At 44.6% G+C, this 20,696-nt stretch overlaps 1 protein-coding gene across 1 annotated transcript in view; it reads left to right on the forward strand.

The window, feature by feature from the left end:
* Positions 1-6,269: 6,269 nt before the first annotated feature.
* Positions 6,270-20,696, forward strand: part of LOC139333108 (transmembrane protein 132C) — a 123,317-nt gene continuing 108,890 nt past the window's right edge. The window contains exon 1 of the mRNA XM_070965386.1: positions 6,270-7,195. Coding sequence (XP_070821487.1) covers positions 7,150-7,195 — 46 coding nt within the window. The 5' untranslated portion in view covers positions 6,270-7,149. The remainder of the gene's footprint in view (positions 7,196-20,696) is intronic.

Genomic DNA, 20,696 nt, shown 5'->3' on the forward strand with positions numbered 1-20,696 from the left:
GTGGAATAAATTAATAAATAAGATATGATAGGATCTGCAGTGGTGTGTCCTCTCAAGGTAAATTCAGATTCAGAAGAACTTTATTGATCCCCGCAGGGAAATAGCTTTGTTGCTGTGCAAATTGCTCAACACGCAGTTATAAAGAAGGATGAATTGCTTAAAAAGGTTAAAAAACAAACAAACTGCAAACTTACAAACTACTGCAAAGATACATAACCATAATACTAATAATAATAGTAAAAATGCAAATGTGTGCAAATGTGCATGTGCCAAGGATTAAAGCAAATGTGCAAATAGAAAATAAAATAACAACAATTCAAGAGTAAAGATTAAAAAAAATGCACAATATAGTAAAAATAATATATGATGAAGTACAGTATGTGTGTGACTGCCGGTCAAATAACAGTTGATTCAGACCGTCTTTAGGTGGCAGCAGTGCAGCACAGGCCGGCACATCAGCTCTGAGCTCAGAGCCAGTGACGCACAGCTGTTAGGACACAGAAAAGGCATTAAGAGCATAGTTTTACACACGCATGAAGGCAAACACAACCCATCATGTGAATGGAAACAGACAGAAAAAGGCAAACAAACAGCACTCAGACAGTCTGTTCGGCACACTGAGGACTCCTTCAATCAAAGTCAGACAATTATCAGTTTCTCACCTCATCAATAAAGACCTGTTCCCTGAACGGATGGCAGCTCAGAGTCCCTCTAAAGTGACTTAAGTCTTCCAGTTTACCCTCCATTTCTGAGCCACATGTTGATGAAACATCTACTTTACCTTTTACAAATCAGCCGGTGATCAGCTCTTAAGTCTTTGTGCACACATCTGTCAGGAACATCACTGCAGCACAGCGTCAAGTCATTCACAAAGCATTTCAGGTGCCCGTGGTCATCAAAATGGAAGATCTGAAACTGCTTTTGCTAAAATCCTCCAAGCCACCGTTATTTGTATCCCCCCCGAGGAAACAGAAGAAATGCATAAGTTAATATGAGCTGAACTGGGCTGATTTACTGTGTTTGGGCTCTCGTCTTCCATTGAGCTTAAAGTTCAACCAAACCGACAAACAATGAACTCATGATCATTTCACCTCGATATGGTAATGTAACCTCTCTCAATGCTGTATGTGAAGCAACGATCCGCTGGGATTATAGGTATCAAGGAGTGATGGCGGCAGTCAAAAAGCTGTCAGAAATATCACCCTCTGAGCTCTTCGTCCTTTTCCTTCTGTCTAATTTCGAGCTGAAGGTAAAAGAGGGGAAAAGAGGGACGATAACTGCGGTTCCATTCCTACAGCCCTTACCACTAAACCTGCCTCTTTATTAAACGTAGGCCCCATCTATCAATACGAAGAATGGTATCGAAATTACTTTGTTGGCCACAAATCGCTGGCAATAGATTGAGCCTCTCTTGAAAGAAGGCCATCATTTATCTGGTTCACATTTCCTCCTGAGGTGACAGGAAGCAGGACGAGGCTTTCATTTGTTTCCTGAGTGATAGATGTGACCCCGCTCCAACATGTGATTATGAGATTACCACATGTAAAATAAGAATCTATTAAACATTTAGACCTGTTAGTTCCCTTTGGATTTCCTCTGTTTTTATCAAACAGTGCTGTCAGAGGAACTTGAGCCATGGGAGTTCTGAAGCAGCGAGGAGATTTAAAGAGCTACGGAGTACCGTGGGCCACGCAGAGCTGTGTGGTTTGTCCCAGGAGGGCGATGCATAAAGGAGAAGTTAATTACCACGGATACAAAGTACTTGAAGACGCTATAAAGCAGAACGCACGCTGAACCCTTCAGCTGATGAAAAAGCTGCACGCTGGAGGTGAAAGGTGATGGAAAACCGATGGCGAAGGTGAAGGTGGATGCAGGGAAATGATAATAGAGTGACGGGGCATTGTGGCCTCCTTTCCTTCAGTTCCTCGCTGAGAGCTGGAATTATCAGAGCAGCAGGTCCGGGCCTATCCTTTTGTGCTGGCGGCGTATTGCCGAGTGAAGATTGTGGATGGAAATAATCAGTCCTTTTAAAGGTCAGAGGAAGTTAAGCACACCCAAAGTAGACCATGACACATTCTAGCTGATAAGAAATAACAGTCTGTGTAAGGAAGAATGAGGAGAGTTCACCTTGTCCCATTTATGTTATCGTGATTGCTCAACTGTCAGTCAAATATAATGGCATATATGCGGTCAACCCAACCACAGGTATAAAAAACTCTTTGTTCTGGCTGACATACGGCACTCTGAGGCTCAGAGTAATGCACTGAACAGTGCGGTCGCTACTGTTTGATGGTATCTTTTAAGCATGTTACAACATAAAAAAACATCTCTGTGAAGTGTAATGATGTGAAATGATGAGTGCTGTAATAACCTGCATAAGAAAAACTGCATTAAGTTCATTTTTGGCCACTCGAGAGCAGCAGAAAACACTGACATGGTGCAACATTAGCACTCATCAGGAGTGATGTTTCGGCTGTTTGGGTGACAAATGTTTGCGAGCTAGTCGCCGTCTGCTACAGCCAAAAACGACGCTATGAGAGCCGTGAGACTGAAGCAGTTCAGCTGAGGGCTGTAAAACCAAAACAATGAGCTAAAATGCTGAAACACCGTAGAGGTGAGAGGAACTCTGTGGAGCAGTGGTTGATTCTGCCAAACTGCCGGCTAATCCAGAAATTAGCAAAGAGGTGAACTGAGTGAAGCCTGGCTGCTGAAACCTCGCAGCTAGCTGTCACTAAGAGCAGCACGTCCATAATTATGCACAACTGTAAGCCTTAATATAGTTTCAAGGAGTAACTTATATGAAAATTGACCCATGTGAGGTTGTCATGAACCAGGAAATTAGCTATAGATAGCAAAACAGTTTTTGTACCATGCTGTAAACATTTATTTCTACTGAAAAGTTTTTTAATATGGCAGTCTATGGTGACTTGGAGGCTGCCTCGAGTGGCCATTTGTGGAACTGCAGTTTTTGGCATGTTCGTTTTTCAGCACTTAATTTTTAATTTTGAAGTTCAGTTTCTGTACAAGTGAAGCCAAACAAGATACAAGATGCTAGTTAGCGAGCTTTAGAGCAGCTGGAGGCTGGATTTTATAAGCTAAGCTAACCGGCTGCTCTTTGTGTCGGCTCACCAGGAAGCAAATACGTGTATTTCCCAAAATGTCAAACTGTTCCTTTAAGATTTAAGTCAGTTATTCAAGTGTTCAGGTCTTTGTCTCGTCATGGAGATGGACTGATTACCTTCAGTACAGTTTAGGCTGCAAAATAAAGGAGAAAGCATTTGGAAGTCATGACTCAGAGCACTGTAGGCTATGTGAAGGTCACTCTTTGCCTTCCCTCTGGGCATCAGTCTTGAAAACAGAGTGACGGCCCCAGAGAGGCTGATAAGTAAATACAGTTTTAATGGGCTGTGAATGGCTGGTGGTAATCTGCGCAGGCTGGGAGTGGGCAGGGCACAGAGGGCGACAGGACGTTCTGCAGCCGTTATTATTAATGCTATCATAGATCAGATAGGCCAGGGGAGGAGAATGAAAGGTGGTGATGAATTTGGGCCTCCTGTCTACCAACTGACTGGAGGACAGGCTACCGAGGATGGTTAAGGTCATGGATGAAGGATACCGTCCAAAAGAAGACACAAGGGACGATTCATTATGTATAATACAGAGGAGAGGATAGTATATACCTCAGGGACCTGCTGAAGGTCACGAGGCGACTGTGGGAAACTTCAAAAACAGCCTCTATAGTGTTATTCTAAATATCTGAATACCCAACAAAACATATATGGTTTTAGTTTTGCTGACAGAAACTAAACTGCCTAATATTCTGAAGCGAAACAGAGCGATATGTGTCTGAACATGGAAACGTAGTTTGCTGTCTTCACGCCTGACATTTCATTCTTCTGTGTGTTCTCGGGGTATGAAAGCTTCCAGATCTTTTTCAGGACATCAAAGACTCGAGACCTTTCTCCTGACTTCAAAGTCTTCAGACCTGCGCTCGGAGAGGTCTGCACATCTGAACGCCACGTCTGTCGAGACACAATCGCTCGTACGCACGGCTCACATATATCTCTTTACATATTGCTCTTCCTGTTTTTTAAAACTCTCATGTTTCCAAATCCGAAGGTTCTTATCGTCTCTGGGGGGACGATGGATGGCGTGTGAGTTTTTACAGCAGCCAGCGTTTCTGTAATTTAACCTGGGAAATGGGTTTGCCATGTGTAGAACTGAGAGGGGTTCAGCTACTTTTTTTAATGACTTGCAGTGACAGACAGTGTAACCTAAGCCACTCGCGCTCTGCTGGTGCTCTCTCTGACTTCCAGCAGCTAAATGGACCTCAGTGCAGCGTGGGCTTTAGAGTGAGGGTCGGGCTTTAGACGGCCTGCTTTTGGACGTGCACCAGCCTTTGTGTGAGCGATGTTCCAGCCCACCATTACAGCCTGGGAAGTGACTGCTCTACAGCAACACTTTTGTCCCCCACCACTAATGCGTTTTGCAGCTGTACAAGAGCACATTTCTTTCCACGATTGCACACATTTGGGAGGAAGCTAAAGCTCGGTACCATGAGAAAGGAGAAAATTGGAATTTGAAGTCAACCAGAAAGGATGCCTTGAAATTATGACAAATGCAGTGGCTGTAAGCACGCTTTAGGTCAAAGAGATTTCAAATACACTCTTACCTTTGCAAACATCTTCACAGAAAGCTAACCCGAGCATTACCCATACACTCTGCCTGAGTGGAAGCGGGTGATTTCTCTGTTTGCTTTTCAGACATAACTGCTGCACACACCCCAAACAGAGTATGGGTTGTGATACCGCTTTTAGGCTACAATTTGCTTTGCTGATGTACTTTAGTTTAGCTTGACATGTTTCTCAGATGCGACACATACAGTTTGTGATACGTGGAGCCCGAAAACCACAGAAATCCACATGCAATTACGTAAAATACAGGTTGCTGTGTGTACTGAGACTCACTCAGCTCCGCACAATTAAAGTAGACATGACGTCTGCTTGTGTTCTTCCTTTCTGATTAATAAACACTGCCTTCATTTGTAAAATCATGCCAAGTCTTAATTATATTCATTACATCTCAAGACAGCGTGATATCTTTGTCACAATCAAAAATACAATCCAAACTAATGCTACGTCCTCACCTTGAAGTGATCCCAGCACAGCGGACAAGCAAAGCAGTGAAACAAACACTCGGGACAAGAATGATTAGACTGGTGGGTGACTCATGTGATATTTCTGTATTTAGTGTTAATGAATCTTCTTTTATCTTTCCCTCACAACACCATCTGGCCTTCACAGGCAAAAAAAATCTGCTGCGTGGCTCACGGTTTAATCGATCAGCAGATTACAGCAATAAACAGTGTTTCAGTTCATTTTCTTTGAGGTTTTTTGGTGAATTCATCAGCAGCAACAGTTACATTTCAGAGTCCCAGCAAATGATTTCAAACTGAGGAAATCAGATTCAGAGTCAGCTTTATTGGCCAAGTATGTGCGCGCACACAAGGAATATGACTCTGATTAAAAGCTTGCATTCAATGCACTGACATAGGAAAAGAGTTGATGAGGAGGCTGCAGACCTGACAGTAACCCTGGACAGAGCACGTGTCCATCATGGCTCTCAATGGGAATAAATCTGGAAAATAAAGTGAATGAAGTTCAAGAAGAAATGATGTGAAAATCCAGCGTTGACACCAGAAAATCACTGCTGAGCACCACAGACATGAAGCAGCGACCGACTGCATCTCTCTCAGGACAACATGGAGGAGTGTGTGCATCCTCAGGGACATGATTCCATCAAACCGGTGATTTCTATCGCAGCTTTAATCAAAGATTTCTAATTGAATCTTTGTGGTGTCCTGAGCGTTTATTGTCTGCCGCCTTCTGTCCTCTGCTCAGTTCAGTCCTCACGCCACAAGGGGTCACTAGTGCCTGCCAAGTGGCGCAGTCATGCAATCAACTGAACATGTCCGATAACAAGTTTTAAAGTCCATCTCTGGGTCCACAGAGGGGAAAGGTGTCCGCGAGGAGCTGAAAGGGCTGAACTCAGGAGGGGAAGATGCGAGTTTGGTCAAAACAGTCCAGTCTGAGCCTGAATGGACTGAGAGGAGATGCATTCAGGCTCAATGTGGATTGACTGATTCAAGGTGTTTCATAGAAATGCTTATGTTTATTCCCATCACTCCCTGTGAGGACTGACGCGCTGCTGGTCTGCCTCACGCCTCCTGATGCCAGCCGTTGTCACTGCTGTGGCTTTTCTTCTCCTCTGCATCTCTCGACGCGCATTGGACGGCTGACAATGCGTAAGCTCCACTGAAACTGTAGCCCACAATCAGTCTACATAAACATCGAAAGAAGAGGGCTTGAAAGCGGACATCCGCAGCATATCTGAAGCACTCGGAGCCAAAGTCTAATTAGAAGTGGCAGCTGAGCGTTTGGCTCCGGAAGCAGAGCCCCGCGCGCTCTCTGAGGCTGCTGCGTGCTGCTGGAGTTGCACTCTGGACCTCAGCAACGCTGTGGGTGTCTGGGCGTGGATGTACGCAGTCTGAACTTCTTTACTTTTATACATTTACCGAGCATGATGGCGGGCTGGGACTGCTCCCATTCGTCCCCAGGTGTCGGACTCCATCCACCGCACAGCAGCCAAGTTGACGCGGAGGACACAGAGCAGACAAACTGACCAACAGGGCATCAGGGACTGGAGACGTTTGCAGTTTGGCTGCTTTTGGAGAAAATTGTCTTGCAGCTCGTTGAGAGGGTCGCAGTGAAGATGTGTCACAGCAGACGTTTCACTCTGGCTTTAAGCTTTTTAGCAGACGTCTAAACGTTTTCTCTTCCCAAAATGCTTCCAGGAGTGATGCACAGCCGCGCGCAACTTCCTCCTCTCCAGTTGCTGAATTTTCCAGGCGATAACAAGTAGATAAGACTCAAGTGAGGAGGCTTTCCCTATTCTTTTTCACCAGCTCCAGGATTTTTTTTTTTTAGCGTTTGCAAATGGCTGGGTGAATCCTGACATTTTTAGCAAAAAAAGATGCTTTTTCATATTTTACTAGCGATGCTGGAGGAGGGATTTTTCCTTTGATTTAAGCCATTTCGGCTTCCGCGTCATTTTTGGGAGATTCTTGTTTTTGCAGCGGCTCACAGAAACATGTTGCTTATCCTCGCGCTTCAGTCGGTGGTGTTACTTTTTGGAGGTAAGCTCGATTTCACCCTGTCTGTGTGTCTTCTGATGCACCGTTTCCACTGAGGAAACGTGTTTTTCTTACAAAGAATGTGCAGCCAGCCGTAAAGAAGTTGAGTCGAAACTGCAGCCAACACATAGCAGGAGTTGAAGCTTTCCCAGGTGAAACAGAGAATCTCTACCTGAGACGCAGGAGGACGCAGGGCAGTGACATCCTGTGAGTCACTGCATCCTGAGTCAGCCTGCTCTCATTATTATCTGAATTTATCTGCCGTTCAGTGTTATTTAGCAGAGGACAACGATCAGAGTTCATGCCTGTTCCGTTATGAATCAGGAGGAACCCTCTGCAGCCATTGGCCGGCAGCTCTGCACCTGTCCAACATCCCAGAGCAGCCCTGGCCTTAAATAACATTTATCTCATGAATATTTCAGCGCGACAGACATTCTCTTGTGCAACAGAAGCATCGGGGCTTTATTACCTCTTGGCTTGTCAGGTTATTACATCAAAATTCATCTGGAAGCCCATAATTATTTCATGGGCAAAGTTACAGGGAGCTGCAGTGGAGAGAGAGCCCCGCAGCTCAGCTCACAGTGTGACAGACAGGGCATGTCCTGAACACTTCCTGTTTTTCTAGCTGAAACTGTAATAATGTCAATTTCATTTTCTGTGCACGTGACTTTGCATCGGTCGTTCAGAGGCAGCAGGAGGGAGCAGTGTTTGCTGAGGCTGTCCTGCAGCCAGCTCTGAGGGCAGCTAGTGGTCTGGCTGAGGAATCCCTTGTGTCTTGTGGGAAAAGCTAAAAGTCTTTTTGGAAACTGTATCCCGTCCACTGTGGTGCATATTTTCTCTGCTGCTGTTTTCTCTGCTTATGACACAGACAGAACTTTTTATTACGTCTGTATATGTTATGAAAAGGTCTGTTCAGCTGTGCAGCAGCGAATAGTCGATGTAATATCAGCAGCAGTGAAGGACATGTTTCTCAGTCAGTGGCCGTGACAGCCTCCCAGGAATGGCCGTCTGATGGTACTCACGTACAAGCCAATGATGTGTCATTTGCAATAAAAGAAAAGAAACACGTCCACTGATTCCCTTCAGAATTAAAGGTCAAGCATTTCCAGAAAGTCAAAGCTAAACGCTCTCAAACTGCATCTCACGCATACACCTTGATGACGCTCCCTCCTCATCCTCAGCGGATGGCTCTCATTTGACAGCGCCTCCATTATGACTGCTGACTCACCGGCTTGAAGTGTACGGTAATGATGTTTGCCATATGCCGAGGCCTTCTCAGTAACCACGCGCAGTATGATACTAATTGAGCATTGTGTGTCATAAAGCTGCAGGACACAGCTTCTCACTGCGAATGGTGATGAAAATTGATAACACACTCCAGGAAATGAGAGGATCAGATCCATGCTAGAAAAATGCCTGCGCAGCATAATGAAGCCATAATCAGGGAGGGAAGTCTTCTGGTATTCTGCTCTGAATGCTGTGACGGCACCCTTTGTTTGGAGAAGCAGAGCCGTTATCGAGTTATTTCACCTAAAATCTGTTGAATAAAATGCCATCGTGCTGAAGTCTGAAGATCCGTCTCAGATCTCAGAAGTGGCCTCATTCCTTATATTTTAAAACGGCTGTCCTCGCCATTAATTGAAGCCGCGAGGTGTGTTCCAGTGAGACACCTCGCTGGGATTCCTGAGGGTAATATCCAATCTTCCCTCCCTTCGTCTTATCCTGGAGCTTAACAAGATCCAAAAGGGGATCAAGCAAGGATAGCCTTCAGTCTACATCTTTAAGCACTAAGCACATAGCCCATGCTGTCTCTTGTCTCTGCTGTGTGTCTGTCTGTCGGCTCTGTATCCCTGTCAGGGGATTCAGCTTGTCCCGTCGGATATAAATATATATATATATCTTATTTCTTTCTGGAACACCAACAATTTATTAACCCTGCAGAGCTTCTTCCTCAGCAGACAGTCTTTATCTGTCATTGTACTCAGAGATCTGTTGCTGTGGTCCTGCACTCCAGCGCTGTGGCTCACATCCAGCTCCTCTTCTCTTGCCCCTGGCAGTCCTTTAAGCCTCGCGACTCATGTCCTTGAGCAACTAAGGACCAAGAAATGAGAGAGAGGGGTGACACGCCGCATGCAAAGAAAACGGCGCCTTTTGAAAGGTGCTAGAAAAAGGAAAATATGGTTCAAATCGATGGAGTGAAAGACGGCAGGGTGCTGTAATGTTTCCTGTGTGGTGGACTGCGAGTTCACAGCTGCTTTTAAAATACTAATTAAATGGGTGTTTGTGCAATCAAATCAGGTAGACGTTAAACAAAGAGGCCTCCTCGTCGTATTGTTTTATCGCTTTGGAAGATTTCAAGTCCTGGAAATCTCATTGCGAACTTCAGATGGTGAATTCTGTTTGAAACCTCTGACAGCTCGTCACTCCTGCTCGTATCAGCAGCGTGTGGTCGTTTAGGTAGAAATGAGTCTGCCTGCACTCGTGTCGGGTAAAGACCTGTAAAGTCGTTTTTCTGGTTTGTTGGTTTTAACTTGGTTATGATGTTTATTTACGGATCAGAGGACATGAAAAGAACAGAAGAAATCCCCGGCTTCGTGGTATTTTTATCAAGGCTATCTTACAGCTGTGCTCTGAGCTCGCTGTGGAGCACTTCTGAGATTTGTGACGGAGGACGCTGATAAAAAGGCAAATTTTTCCCTTCTCTCAAATCCAGTTTGACGTGGCTTAGGTGTTTTCCACAGCTTCTGCTGGTGGAGGGAGAGAGGAAAAACAAATCCCAGCAGCAGCTCGGCGTGAGCTGGGTTTTAACGTCTCTGCTGTGTAATTACACGAATGTTTCTCGCCATAGGTTTGCATGTCAAACTGTGCACCTTTGTTTGTTTATTGACCGTTTTATGAAACGCAATGAGTCGCTGGACCCCCGTGTTCATGCTCATTATACTTAAAGTGTGCGTGGGAGGCATATATTGCTTTCCAGTCACGGAGTCAAAAGAGGGGTTTTGCCCCCATAAATTCTTATATCATCAGTGTAATGTCCTGTAATATTTCCACAAAGCTCATCTGCCCTGTGTTAATTGGCTTTTTATAACTGCCGTGATCTCACTTTCAATTTAATCAAATTTCATGATTAGGGAAGGTGGATGAAAGAAATCTGTGTAAAAGCTTTGAAGGGAGGGGCTGTGTGTGTGCCTGAGGAGGGGGGGTCATTGCAATAATTGACAAACATGCTGATGCGGTGTTTGTGCGCCCTCATCAGTGGATAGTTGTGTCTGAACAGAGGACTTCCTCCCCATAAATCTTCACAGCCAGGCTGTGTCGGCGAGCTGTGGCTCAACAGAGGAAAACACCGGAGACCAGCAGCAACGCAGACTTTCACAAAATTAACCCTTTGTTAATCACGAACTCAGGCTGCATTTGCATTTAGCAGGTATCACATATAGAAACTATAAATTGTCTCATTAATGTCTCATGTGGTAGAATCAAGCTAAACAAGAGAAAGAGTCCACAGTCATGTTTGCAGATCTGTGCTTTGAGCTAAATGTTAGCATGCTAACATGCTGATGTTTAGCAGGCAAATGCTGCCGTGGTCATCATCTAAGTTTAGCATTCTAACATTGATTAGCAGCACACAAAGTACAGCTGAGGGGATGATGGGAATGTCATTAGTTTCAGTTAGCATTGGACAAATTAAGATTTTGAGCTAACGATGGACCCAGCTGAAGAGTCATGTGACCGCTAACGTAGTTCATCATCTGGGAACCATAAATGTTTGTACCAAGTTAAACGTCAATCCATCCAATAGTTGTTGAGATGTTTCCCTCAAAATCCCAAATATCAACCTCATTGTTGATGCAGTCAGTGGATCATTAGTCGGATTAGTGGGATTCATCCTCGGGGGAACTTGCAGGTCTGTAGAAGATTTTGTGCCAGTTGAAATATTTGACTGGATAAGAGAAGACTTGACCATCTGGTGGTTTTAAATGAAAACTCAGAGTATCCTAAAGGTCGTTGGGATTCATCCTCTGGGCACCGTGAATGTGTGCACAGAGTCTGCTGTTCCCATCACTGTCCCACTGCGAGCACGGCTAACGACGCTGCGAACAGATCACATGTAAGTCTCCTAATAAATATTTTAGCAGAATGAAGAGGCTCTCATTTTACTTTGAATACTGATGACAAGAAATAATAACCATGTTGAAAATGTGAACTCTGTTGCCCCGCTGCTCGACAGCTCTCTGAAATTCGGGGGGGCCACGGCAGCGGCTGTCTGGCTGACATGAGCGCCTCTTGAAGTGACCACCTCCTGTGGTCACATCAGGGCAGGATCAAGTGCGTGCTTCATACCAAATTACACGATATTACATAAAAGCAGTCAGAGAGGAGGAAGAACTCCGGGATGGAGCTCAGGAGTCATGATTGCAGCTCTTAAAGATCTGCCTTGATGTTTTCTTCTGTTTGCTGTGATTGCACAGAGGGCTTTAACACAAATGCAACTACACTGTAACCTTCAGGTCCGTGCTGCTCAGACATCTGAACTGTGATGAGATATGAGGCTTTCCTCTCTGCAGATACTGTCTTAAAATCCTAACCTGTTTCTTGATTGTTAATGTTTGCGCTGCTTTTTCTAACAGCTTAGCATTTTCATTGTGAATGAAAGACGAGGGAAAATAGATTTGCTCTGTTTACTGTAATGTAAAAGCTATTGAATCATGGGATATTCAAAAAAAAAAAAACCCCACCAGACTAAGAAGTGGATTATGTTTTTATTACTGCAATACATTAATAAAATGTCATTAGCCTGGGAGCTTTCTCTAGAAACAAAAACTGCTACAGCAGCATCCCACAGTATTACATATTTATGTAATATATCCTGCGTTAAGGCTTAAACAATATGAATACACCCGAGATCTGCATCTCCTTGTAACTGGATCTTCTCTGCAAGCACAGATGTGAGTAGGAGAAAAAATAACATCAGCACTTGTGCTAAGCTGTACAGTGATACACATGTACTGTATAATTCCTCTTTCTCCAGCCGGCTGTCACACGGCGTTTCATCCGCCGCTCCTCAGCCCGCTCTTGCCTCCTCGCTGTCAGCGGAGATGAATCAATAACTCCAATTGGTTATGCATTTTTGATTTGAGTAATCACAGGCAGGTGGCTGGACAAAAGGCTGTCACTGCATCTGAGAGAGCGGCGCTCCTGGTTGTGTGCGGAGCTGTCGCTGTCTATCAGAGGCATCAGAGCTTAATGCATTAGAGCCAATGATCTGACAGGTACATATTGTCAAGGCCCATTGACTTCTTTGTGGTGTGGCTGATTGATTGTCAAGATTATGTTAAAATGGGAGCCGTGCGCCTCTTTGTGATTCAGAGAGTCGACTGCTGAACAGCAGCCTTAAAACTACCATTGAATTTTAATTTTAAGATATATTAGTTTTATCCCTGGAGCAGTTCATTCTGTTTGTGAATAATCACTATTGTCTGCCGCGGCTGGAACAAGGGCGAAGAGTTTGCTGCGGCCTCTCATCTGTGACAGCAAACCAATGCACAGCTGCATGAAGAATGAATTACGGCAGATGGAAAGGTGCCTCTGACACAGCACATTATGTAATGTGACTCGAACAGCATTAGAATAATATGAAACTCTCTGAGATGGAAAGAAATGGCTGTTTGAAATCAACATATTGGCTGGCAGCGAAGCAGCTCTGGGCTTTACATCAGCGTGATGTCACAGATTAAAGCTTGGAGGTTTGCTTCCATTCGAAGTCTTATTCCATCTGAATTATCAGACGTGCTCACCTCTTGTTTCCACTATCAGCAGCAGCGTCTCTGATATTTCTGGTATAGTTTTGCTCTACAGGAACGAGGTATCAACAAAGCACCACCGCAGTGGGAATAAAACTGGTCCTAAACCAGCTGCCATGTAAGGAAAAACTTCAAATCAACGAATGCAGATTAAGAAACTGAAGTGAATGTTCTCTCATGCTAAATTAATGGACATATTTGCTTAAAGTCAAACTTAATCCCTGAGCGTCACACGTCGCCCTCGTCACATACTGTATTTTTAAAAATGTCACATCATGAGAGAACTTTCCCAGCTCTCTATGATTTAGTTGACACTGACTGCTGCAATGCGGTAATCTTCATTAGAGCCGCGCTCATAAATCGGCCGGGCCGGCGCGCTGGCAGATATGAACTTATTGCAGATTTATTGGTATTGGTGTATGTGTAGCCAATAAATTAAAATAAAAATTAAAAAGTCTCAATTACACAGTTTGTCCAGCAAAGAGCACTGACAAGTTTATTTTTCAGCTGTAAACGTCCCGCTCGTACATATCCCGCTCATAATTCTTTAAATCTGCATTGACTGATTGATTGGGGCCAGCAGCCAGCTCTAAACAGCACACTGACATATTAGCATCCCATAATGTTAATAACAGTCGCCTCACATCCAGCAGACACTCACTTGCAGTCGTGTTTAAGGCCACCAGCAAACATAAGTCCTGTTTTCACTCCACTTTTAGCTGTTTGGACCCCACAGAATCCAAAACAATGAGCTAAAAGATGCTCAAACGCTGGGCAGAGGTCAAAGGAAGTGCAGACTCAGCTCTAAAAGTACAGCTTTAGTAAGCACATTTAAGAAGTATGCATGCAAACTGGGGTGATCGAGCTGGAACAAAAGAGCTGAAGTCACTTTCAAACCTGTTGTGCTTATTATGGGATGTGAGGCGGTTCTTTCTCTCGCTTTGATTTTAAAGGCGACACTCAAGAGAAATAACTCTACAGAATAATCACTTGTTCATTCACTACCGCTCGGTTAAATGTAAATGGCCTGAAGTACACTCTGACCGTTGGCGGGATGGTACTTGGTGTAATTGGAACACCAGCATTTGTGTGCGTCCCCAATCAGTCTTGAAACAATCACCGCTTCCTAATCAGTGTGAAAGTAATGGCCACCTCGGAGTACAATCAGTGTACAAGTTAGCGAGGCAGGAGTGGCTCCAACTTAATGAACTCCCTCGAGTGAACTTACTGAGTCAGCCGCTGTATTCATACACAAAGAGCACCAAAAGAGCACGCTGACCACCTGCATCTAAAAGCTCGCCCTGTTCCTGATTGATGCCCGTCTTGAACTGCCTGTGCAGCGGTGACATGCTTTCACGCTGTCATCTTGCCCTTGCTGTCCAGCAGCCTCCAGTCCTCGGTTTTTGGCAGCTTGGAGTGTTCATGCTGCTTTGTTTCTCTCATGCTAAGGGACAGTGAGCTGATGATGAGGGAGGATTAGATTTGTCCAGTCACAACATAGACAGTGTGGCAAGAGTGAGTCATTGGCCCTGTGGTGCTCAGCGGTGCTGCCCAGGCCAGGAGGGGCAGCGCTGGCAGGCAGCACATCCTCCCACAGCTCGTTCTGAGCCGCTATCTGCTCCTGCAGATTCTCCTCTTAACCCACAGGCCCTCAATTTCACACAAATTGGAGGGAGACACACCAGGCTGCGACAGAATGACCCCAATAATAATGAAGGGTTGGCCTAAAAAATATTACAGTTTCATTCAAATTGGAAATAAAATCGAATAAGGATGTTAAAGCGGCTCTGAGCGCTGTCTGTCGCACCTGCTCGGAATTAGAATTTGGATTAGTCATATCATAATCATTTTTACCCGCCATGCTAACACCACGACTTAATGGATGTCAGTGGGCCGCTCTCTGAGCCAGTCTGCCGCTTCGGCCCAGACGGGAATACCTCATCAGAGTCTGTTCACGATCCTCAGAGGATGAATCCTAATGAGCAGTGTGAAGCTACAGGACGGATGGATGGGAAATTTAGCACAGAAGCTCATGTTCCAGTGCTAACATGCTAACACACTAAGCTAGCACGGTAAACATGGGTCACATTGTCGTCGTGAGCATATAGCATTAGCTACCATTGTGTCTCAAAGTACAGCCTCACTGAGCTGCTAGCTTCTTTACTCTTAAAGTCTTGACATTTAGCATTGGTCTAAAAGAGATTACCAAATAATTAATAATAATAATAATAATAATAATAATAATAATTGGCGCCCTGAAAGTCCTGCTCCTGTCATATGCGGCTAAGTCCACTAACGAGCAGGTGAGACAATCTCAGAGATCTACTGGCTGTCTTGGACATATTAAGCCTTCTCCTTCATAACATATCCTGTTTCTATGCTCTCCGCATACCAATAGCGCCACCTGTTGCTCTGGAGGTCATGACGTGAATTTGGAGGAAATTCAGAATTTTGATTTCAGTGTGCAAAGCTTCTTGAGTCGCAGAAGGATGATATTAAGGTCAGCAAACTGACCTTTGGAAAGCAGCCTGAGTCTGTCCAATGATCTGAGTGATTATTGAACAATTTCCAAACCATCATGTCCAGTTTAAGAGACACTGGTAAACATTTTGAATCTCTTATCAATCAGATTCAGAGCAAAAGAAAACAGCTCCACTTTAGTGAATATTACGCTCTTAACGGGACTCCAGTTGAAAGAGTGTCCTATTTAAACACCTTGGTTTCTGGCTCGATGACAAGCCGCTCTTTAAGATCTAAATGAGCTCAGTCCTTCAAAGCAAAGCTGGCATTTTTAAAAACAGAAATAAAAAGCATGCATCACCCACAGCTGCAGAAAGAACATGATCCAGTCGACCATTTTCCCCCATTATAGTCTACGGTGAAGCCATTCGTATGCATTGTCCTGCCTCTGCTCTTCAAGCTCTCGAGGCAGTCTATCATTCTGCCCTTTGCTTCGTATCTGGGCACGGCTTTAGAGTGCATCGCTGTTTACTCTCTGAGGAAGTCGGGTGGCAATCGTTGGCAGAGGAAAGGGAGCAGCATGCATTCTGTTTATTTATAAAGCACCGCTTGGCTAACCACCTGGATAACTTACACGTCTCTTTAACTATAGATCACGTTCACACTGGAAACCAACATATTAATACTGAGACTGGGAAGTTAAACATCACACTCCACAATATGCAGAGAAAATCATAATTATTAGACAGGCTGGTTCCTTTTTTATGTGAATGTGTGTTTTCTTTGTTGTGTCATTTGTTTGTTTTGTGTTTGTTCTGTGTATATTTTGCATATGTATTGTATGTTATATATATACACACACACAGAGCAAATAGAGGATCATAAAGGGAAGACATGAAGGGTGTGGGGGGTTAAAAGTTCAGACATGCAGGCTGGAAGCAGATAATTCTTTGTGCTGAAGATGATGAGTAAAACCTCAGAATTGAGCTGAAGTTTATTGGCAGGCAGCGGAGGGAGACTGATGCAGTCGCTGTCTTTGCATTCATTAAAAGCCCGGCAGTGAAGAGTAGTGCACATCTGAAGAAGGATGCCCGCTTTCTGTCAGCGTAGCACGGCAGTTTGTAGCTTTAACGTAGCACATGTTGAAAACAGTGTTGAGATTTGATTTGAATCTTTTTTTGCTCTGAAATTTATTGGGCACGGTGATTCACAGAGGCATGATGGAGGCTCAGAGGACACGCTAACTAGCCCGAGATAAGTGCAAACAAGCAGTTGGCAAGTGGTTCTTTGCCCTGCTGGGCCGCATTTGCTTATTACTGCTGCCTTGTTTCATGCTGTTTTTGTGTGTTCTCAGAGAACCTCTTACAGATTGTTGTGTGAAGGCCTGTAATTAGATGTTCCGGGACTATGGCAACTGCTGAAATTCAGTGATGTAATCTACGCTCCATCCTTAATTGCACATGCCATGAGTAGGATGGATAGTTTAGCCCAGAAGAGCGAAGAAGCTGAAAGCTTTTTCTCAGTGGTACTTTCCAAAATCAGCCCATATACAGCGTCTCCGTGCCGGGTTGTGTTTTTTTATAGCCCGTCTGGAACTAACATAAGCGCATATTGCTCTGACGGAGGATGTGAATTTTATCACACATGCAGTGCTGCCCTGCATTCCTGAAGTAAGCATGACCGCTTTAACAATATCCAAGCCAAGGGACGGGGAGAGGCAGCGAGAGAAAGTACGGCGTGATCAGGATGAAGCACCTCTAGAACAACTCAGCACATCAGGTGTTGTGCTTATCTGGTCCTTTCAGAGATGGAAGCCAGGGTGGTTCATCCAAATAAATATTCAGCATCTGACCCGCATGTCCGCACGGCAGCTTTCGTCCAAATGAGAAATCTGTTTGGAGGCATATTGCGCGCTGACCAGCAGAGAGAGGAGGGCTGACAGCAGCCCCGTGTGAATGAAAACAGATGAGAAGTGACGAATCGCTGTCTGCCGCTGCGATGTGGCACAGCTCACCTCTGAGACGAGCACTAAGAAACAAAAAACGCCTCTCACACAAAAGCATACAAAGCACACGTATAACCTGAAAGCGTGCGATATAGAGGAATTCTATCAATTATTTGATAAGGGATCTGGAGTCGCGCACAATTTCACAGAGTGAACTGGGAAGAGAACTTGTGATTTATTTTTGGTATATCTCTTCATGTTGTAAGAAATAGACCCATGCCGTAACAACTGGGCAGCGGTGATACCGAGAGCACCAGGAAGTCGAGTTTAATCATATTAATGGTGTGGCTGAACCTGCGGGGACATGTTTTCACACACTCTGCTCAGAGATTCCGCCACGTGTCCGCTTTTATTTGCTCAAACACTGATTGAAATGACTAAATAAATAACCTGTTTTTAATGATTTAATCTGGCGTATTTAACCTGCTCTCAATGTTGGACCCTGGGGATTGAAGCGAAGGCAGGGCTGATCCGTTTTCAGCCAAACTGTGGTGTTATTCCAGCAACATGGACCAATGACAGTATTTATTGATATTGGATATGAATGTGTGACATGTCCTTGAAAGCTAACCCAGACAAATCCACATGATATATGACAACCGATACTCTTGACTACAGCTCCAACCACATCCAACCATTTCTCCATTAGCTCGCTGCGGCTCGGACCACCAGAGGGGATAAATCACGCCGTGTCGGATGACGTGCTGTCAGTCATCCCAATGAGGTCTGTTTTGTTTTCCCTCACAGGTTGAAGTCACCGGATCCGTCCACTGAGCGAGCGGCCCGCTGGTCCTTTCCACGCTAATTGCTCTAAACTGAAATGCTAAATTCTTTGGTAGCTAATCGACGGCGCCGCTAACAGCCCCAAACCCTGCTGCACTCACGTTATTGGATCTTCTGCTTCTCTCTAATACTTTTCTGGAGATTTCGCTTCCTTGTCTTGTGCACGGCAGGCATACAGATTTCAGGCAACACTGTTAACATGATGTTTTTGCCGGCCAGCACATTTTTCAGCACATCATCTAATTTATGAAGGGAAGCATCTCTGTAATATTTTACACCTGGAAGCACAGGGGCAGCACTACCACCACTGAGCTCATTTGCTGGCATACTTCCTGCAGGCTGTACAGGCTCCGTCTCATAACAGTCTTACACGAATGACACCGGCTGCAGGTCTTTTCTAACGATGTTTGATGTATTTTTTATATTACAATAAATAGATTTTAGTTGGAATTTATGTTTAAAGGCATCAGTCTTGAGCTGCTTCCTCTGTATTTCCTATTCTTGCAGCCAGACTCTCCAAACAGAGCTGGTGAAAGTCTTTTGCTGAGCACACAACATGAGCACGAACCAGAAGATGTGAGCTCATGAGCGGTGCGTGTGTTGTGTGTTTTGAGGGAGTCTTAAGTTTGTTTCTCTTGAATATTTTTGTATTGATTACATTCACATCACAGCAAACCGACTCCCTGTTTAAAGCTAAATAGATGTGAAAGAATTGCTGTCACACCGTTGTACTAATTACTGCAACAAGCTTTTCTTAACTAATACTTAATGAACAGTTTTGCATTCTCCGTTGATTAACTTCATGCAGCACAAACAGACGAGCTCGCAGGGCTACTGAAGAGGCTTTCACGTTGCTTTGCAGAAAATATCCCAGGCTGAGTGTAACCTTGGAGGACAAAGCGTTCACAACACGTTAACTAAATGACAGATTGACACGGTGCAAAGGTCTCTGTTGAGATTGGAGGTGAGGAATATATTGTCTCATGCCTGACATTCATGGGCTTAAAAGAATAGTTAGCAACCGTAGGTCACGGCTTGAAACTCCACAGGTTAGCTAGGTGTGACAGCTAACAGTGTTAATTAAAATGCCAGGACTACTTTTCTTTCCTTTTTCACAGCCCATAATGCCGGCCTCATAATGCTGGCTGGCCCTCCCTCCTCTGCGTCTCAGTGGTTAGGCAGGAAAGACTGTGGTGCTTTAGCTTGGCCTGTGGAGGATTAACTCAAACAGTGAGTGATTTTTCTTTCTGCCTGCAGAGCAGCTCTGCTCCTGCGAGATGTTTGTAGAACAGAAATTATAATTATCTTCTGTTTCCTTACCTATTTTTTCAATACATTAGAAAGCCCACGTCTGTGCGGCTGGCTCGGGAGGCATCGTCTAGTCCTCCGGCATTCCCGCAGGCTGGTTTCGGCGAGCGTTGGCTGAGCCGCTGTCAATCACAGGAAGCGAGTTCAGCTTGGCGGCTGGACAGGAAGCTTGTGAAAACAAACGTGCCCTGCCGCATCGCGACTTGGAAATATTTCTCTGAAACTGAAAGATTTTGTCAGTGGTGTGAAAGCACGCTGCTTTTCCTTCTGATCTGCTCTGAAATAGAAGCGTTCGGCTCCTCTTGCTTTAATAGCTTCTTTTCCCCCGGCCCAAAATAGACCTACTTGTTCATGGAGTTAGTTCCCACTCTGACAGGTTTTAGGTTAAACTGCAGATTTAAGGCCAGTCCATCTGGAGCCACAATAAAACCTCTTTTCATGAGGGCACGACGCCGTGAGGGGTGAATGGACACTTCTACAGAGCATCGTACTTTCATATTTCCAAGGATTAAAACACATTACTGACCTTATTTCATGTGTTGTTGTTCAGACAGCACAGTGGAGAATGAAACAAACCCGTCATCTTCGGAGGCTGATGGTAGATCTTGATGTGTGCACATGTGCTTTAAACTTTAAGCCCCTACATTCAGCCTAAAGACGTCTGCAGTGTCTCTTCACTGTTTCTGTCTGTGTGCCTTTTTATTGTCTCCCTCGGTGCAGTTTAGAAAATAATGTGCACTAAAGCAGAAAAGACCTTGACCTGCTTCCAGAGATGACAAGACAAGTACGGAGAGTCAGGTGACATCTGTGCAGAGGGCAGCATCAACCCTCGCTGCTATCGTGGTCACTGCAGTCCGCAAGTAATGAGGATAGATGCATAATTCGCTGGTCGTTGTTAAAAAGAGTTTACCATCTTTACATGCTGTTATGCTGTGGTAGGTTCACTGTCTTTGTCACAGTAGCCTGTTGAAGTACTTGTTGTAACAGTAGTAATGCAGTAATGAACAGTGTTAGAGGCACGCAGGCTATTTTTAAGTTTCAAGGCAAACACGTATCAGTTCAGGTTTGAGTCTTTTAGCTTCAGCAGGACCGTGTTTTCTCAACTTCATCTTCGGACAAAATATCTATTTGCAAGCTTTAGACT

Source organism: Chaetodon trifascialis, chromosome 6, assembly GCF_039877785.1.
Source record: "Chaetodon trifascialis isolate fChaTrf1 chromosome 6, fChaTrf1.hap1, whole genome shotgun sequence".
Taxonomy (NCBI): domain Eukaryota; kingdom Metazoa; phylum Chordata; class Actinopteri; order Chaetodontiformes; family Chaetodontidae; genus Chaetodon; species Chaetodon trifascialis.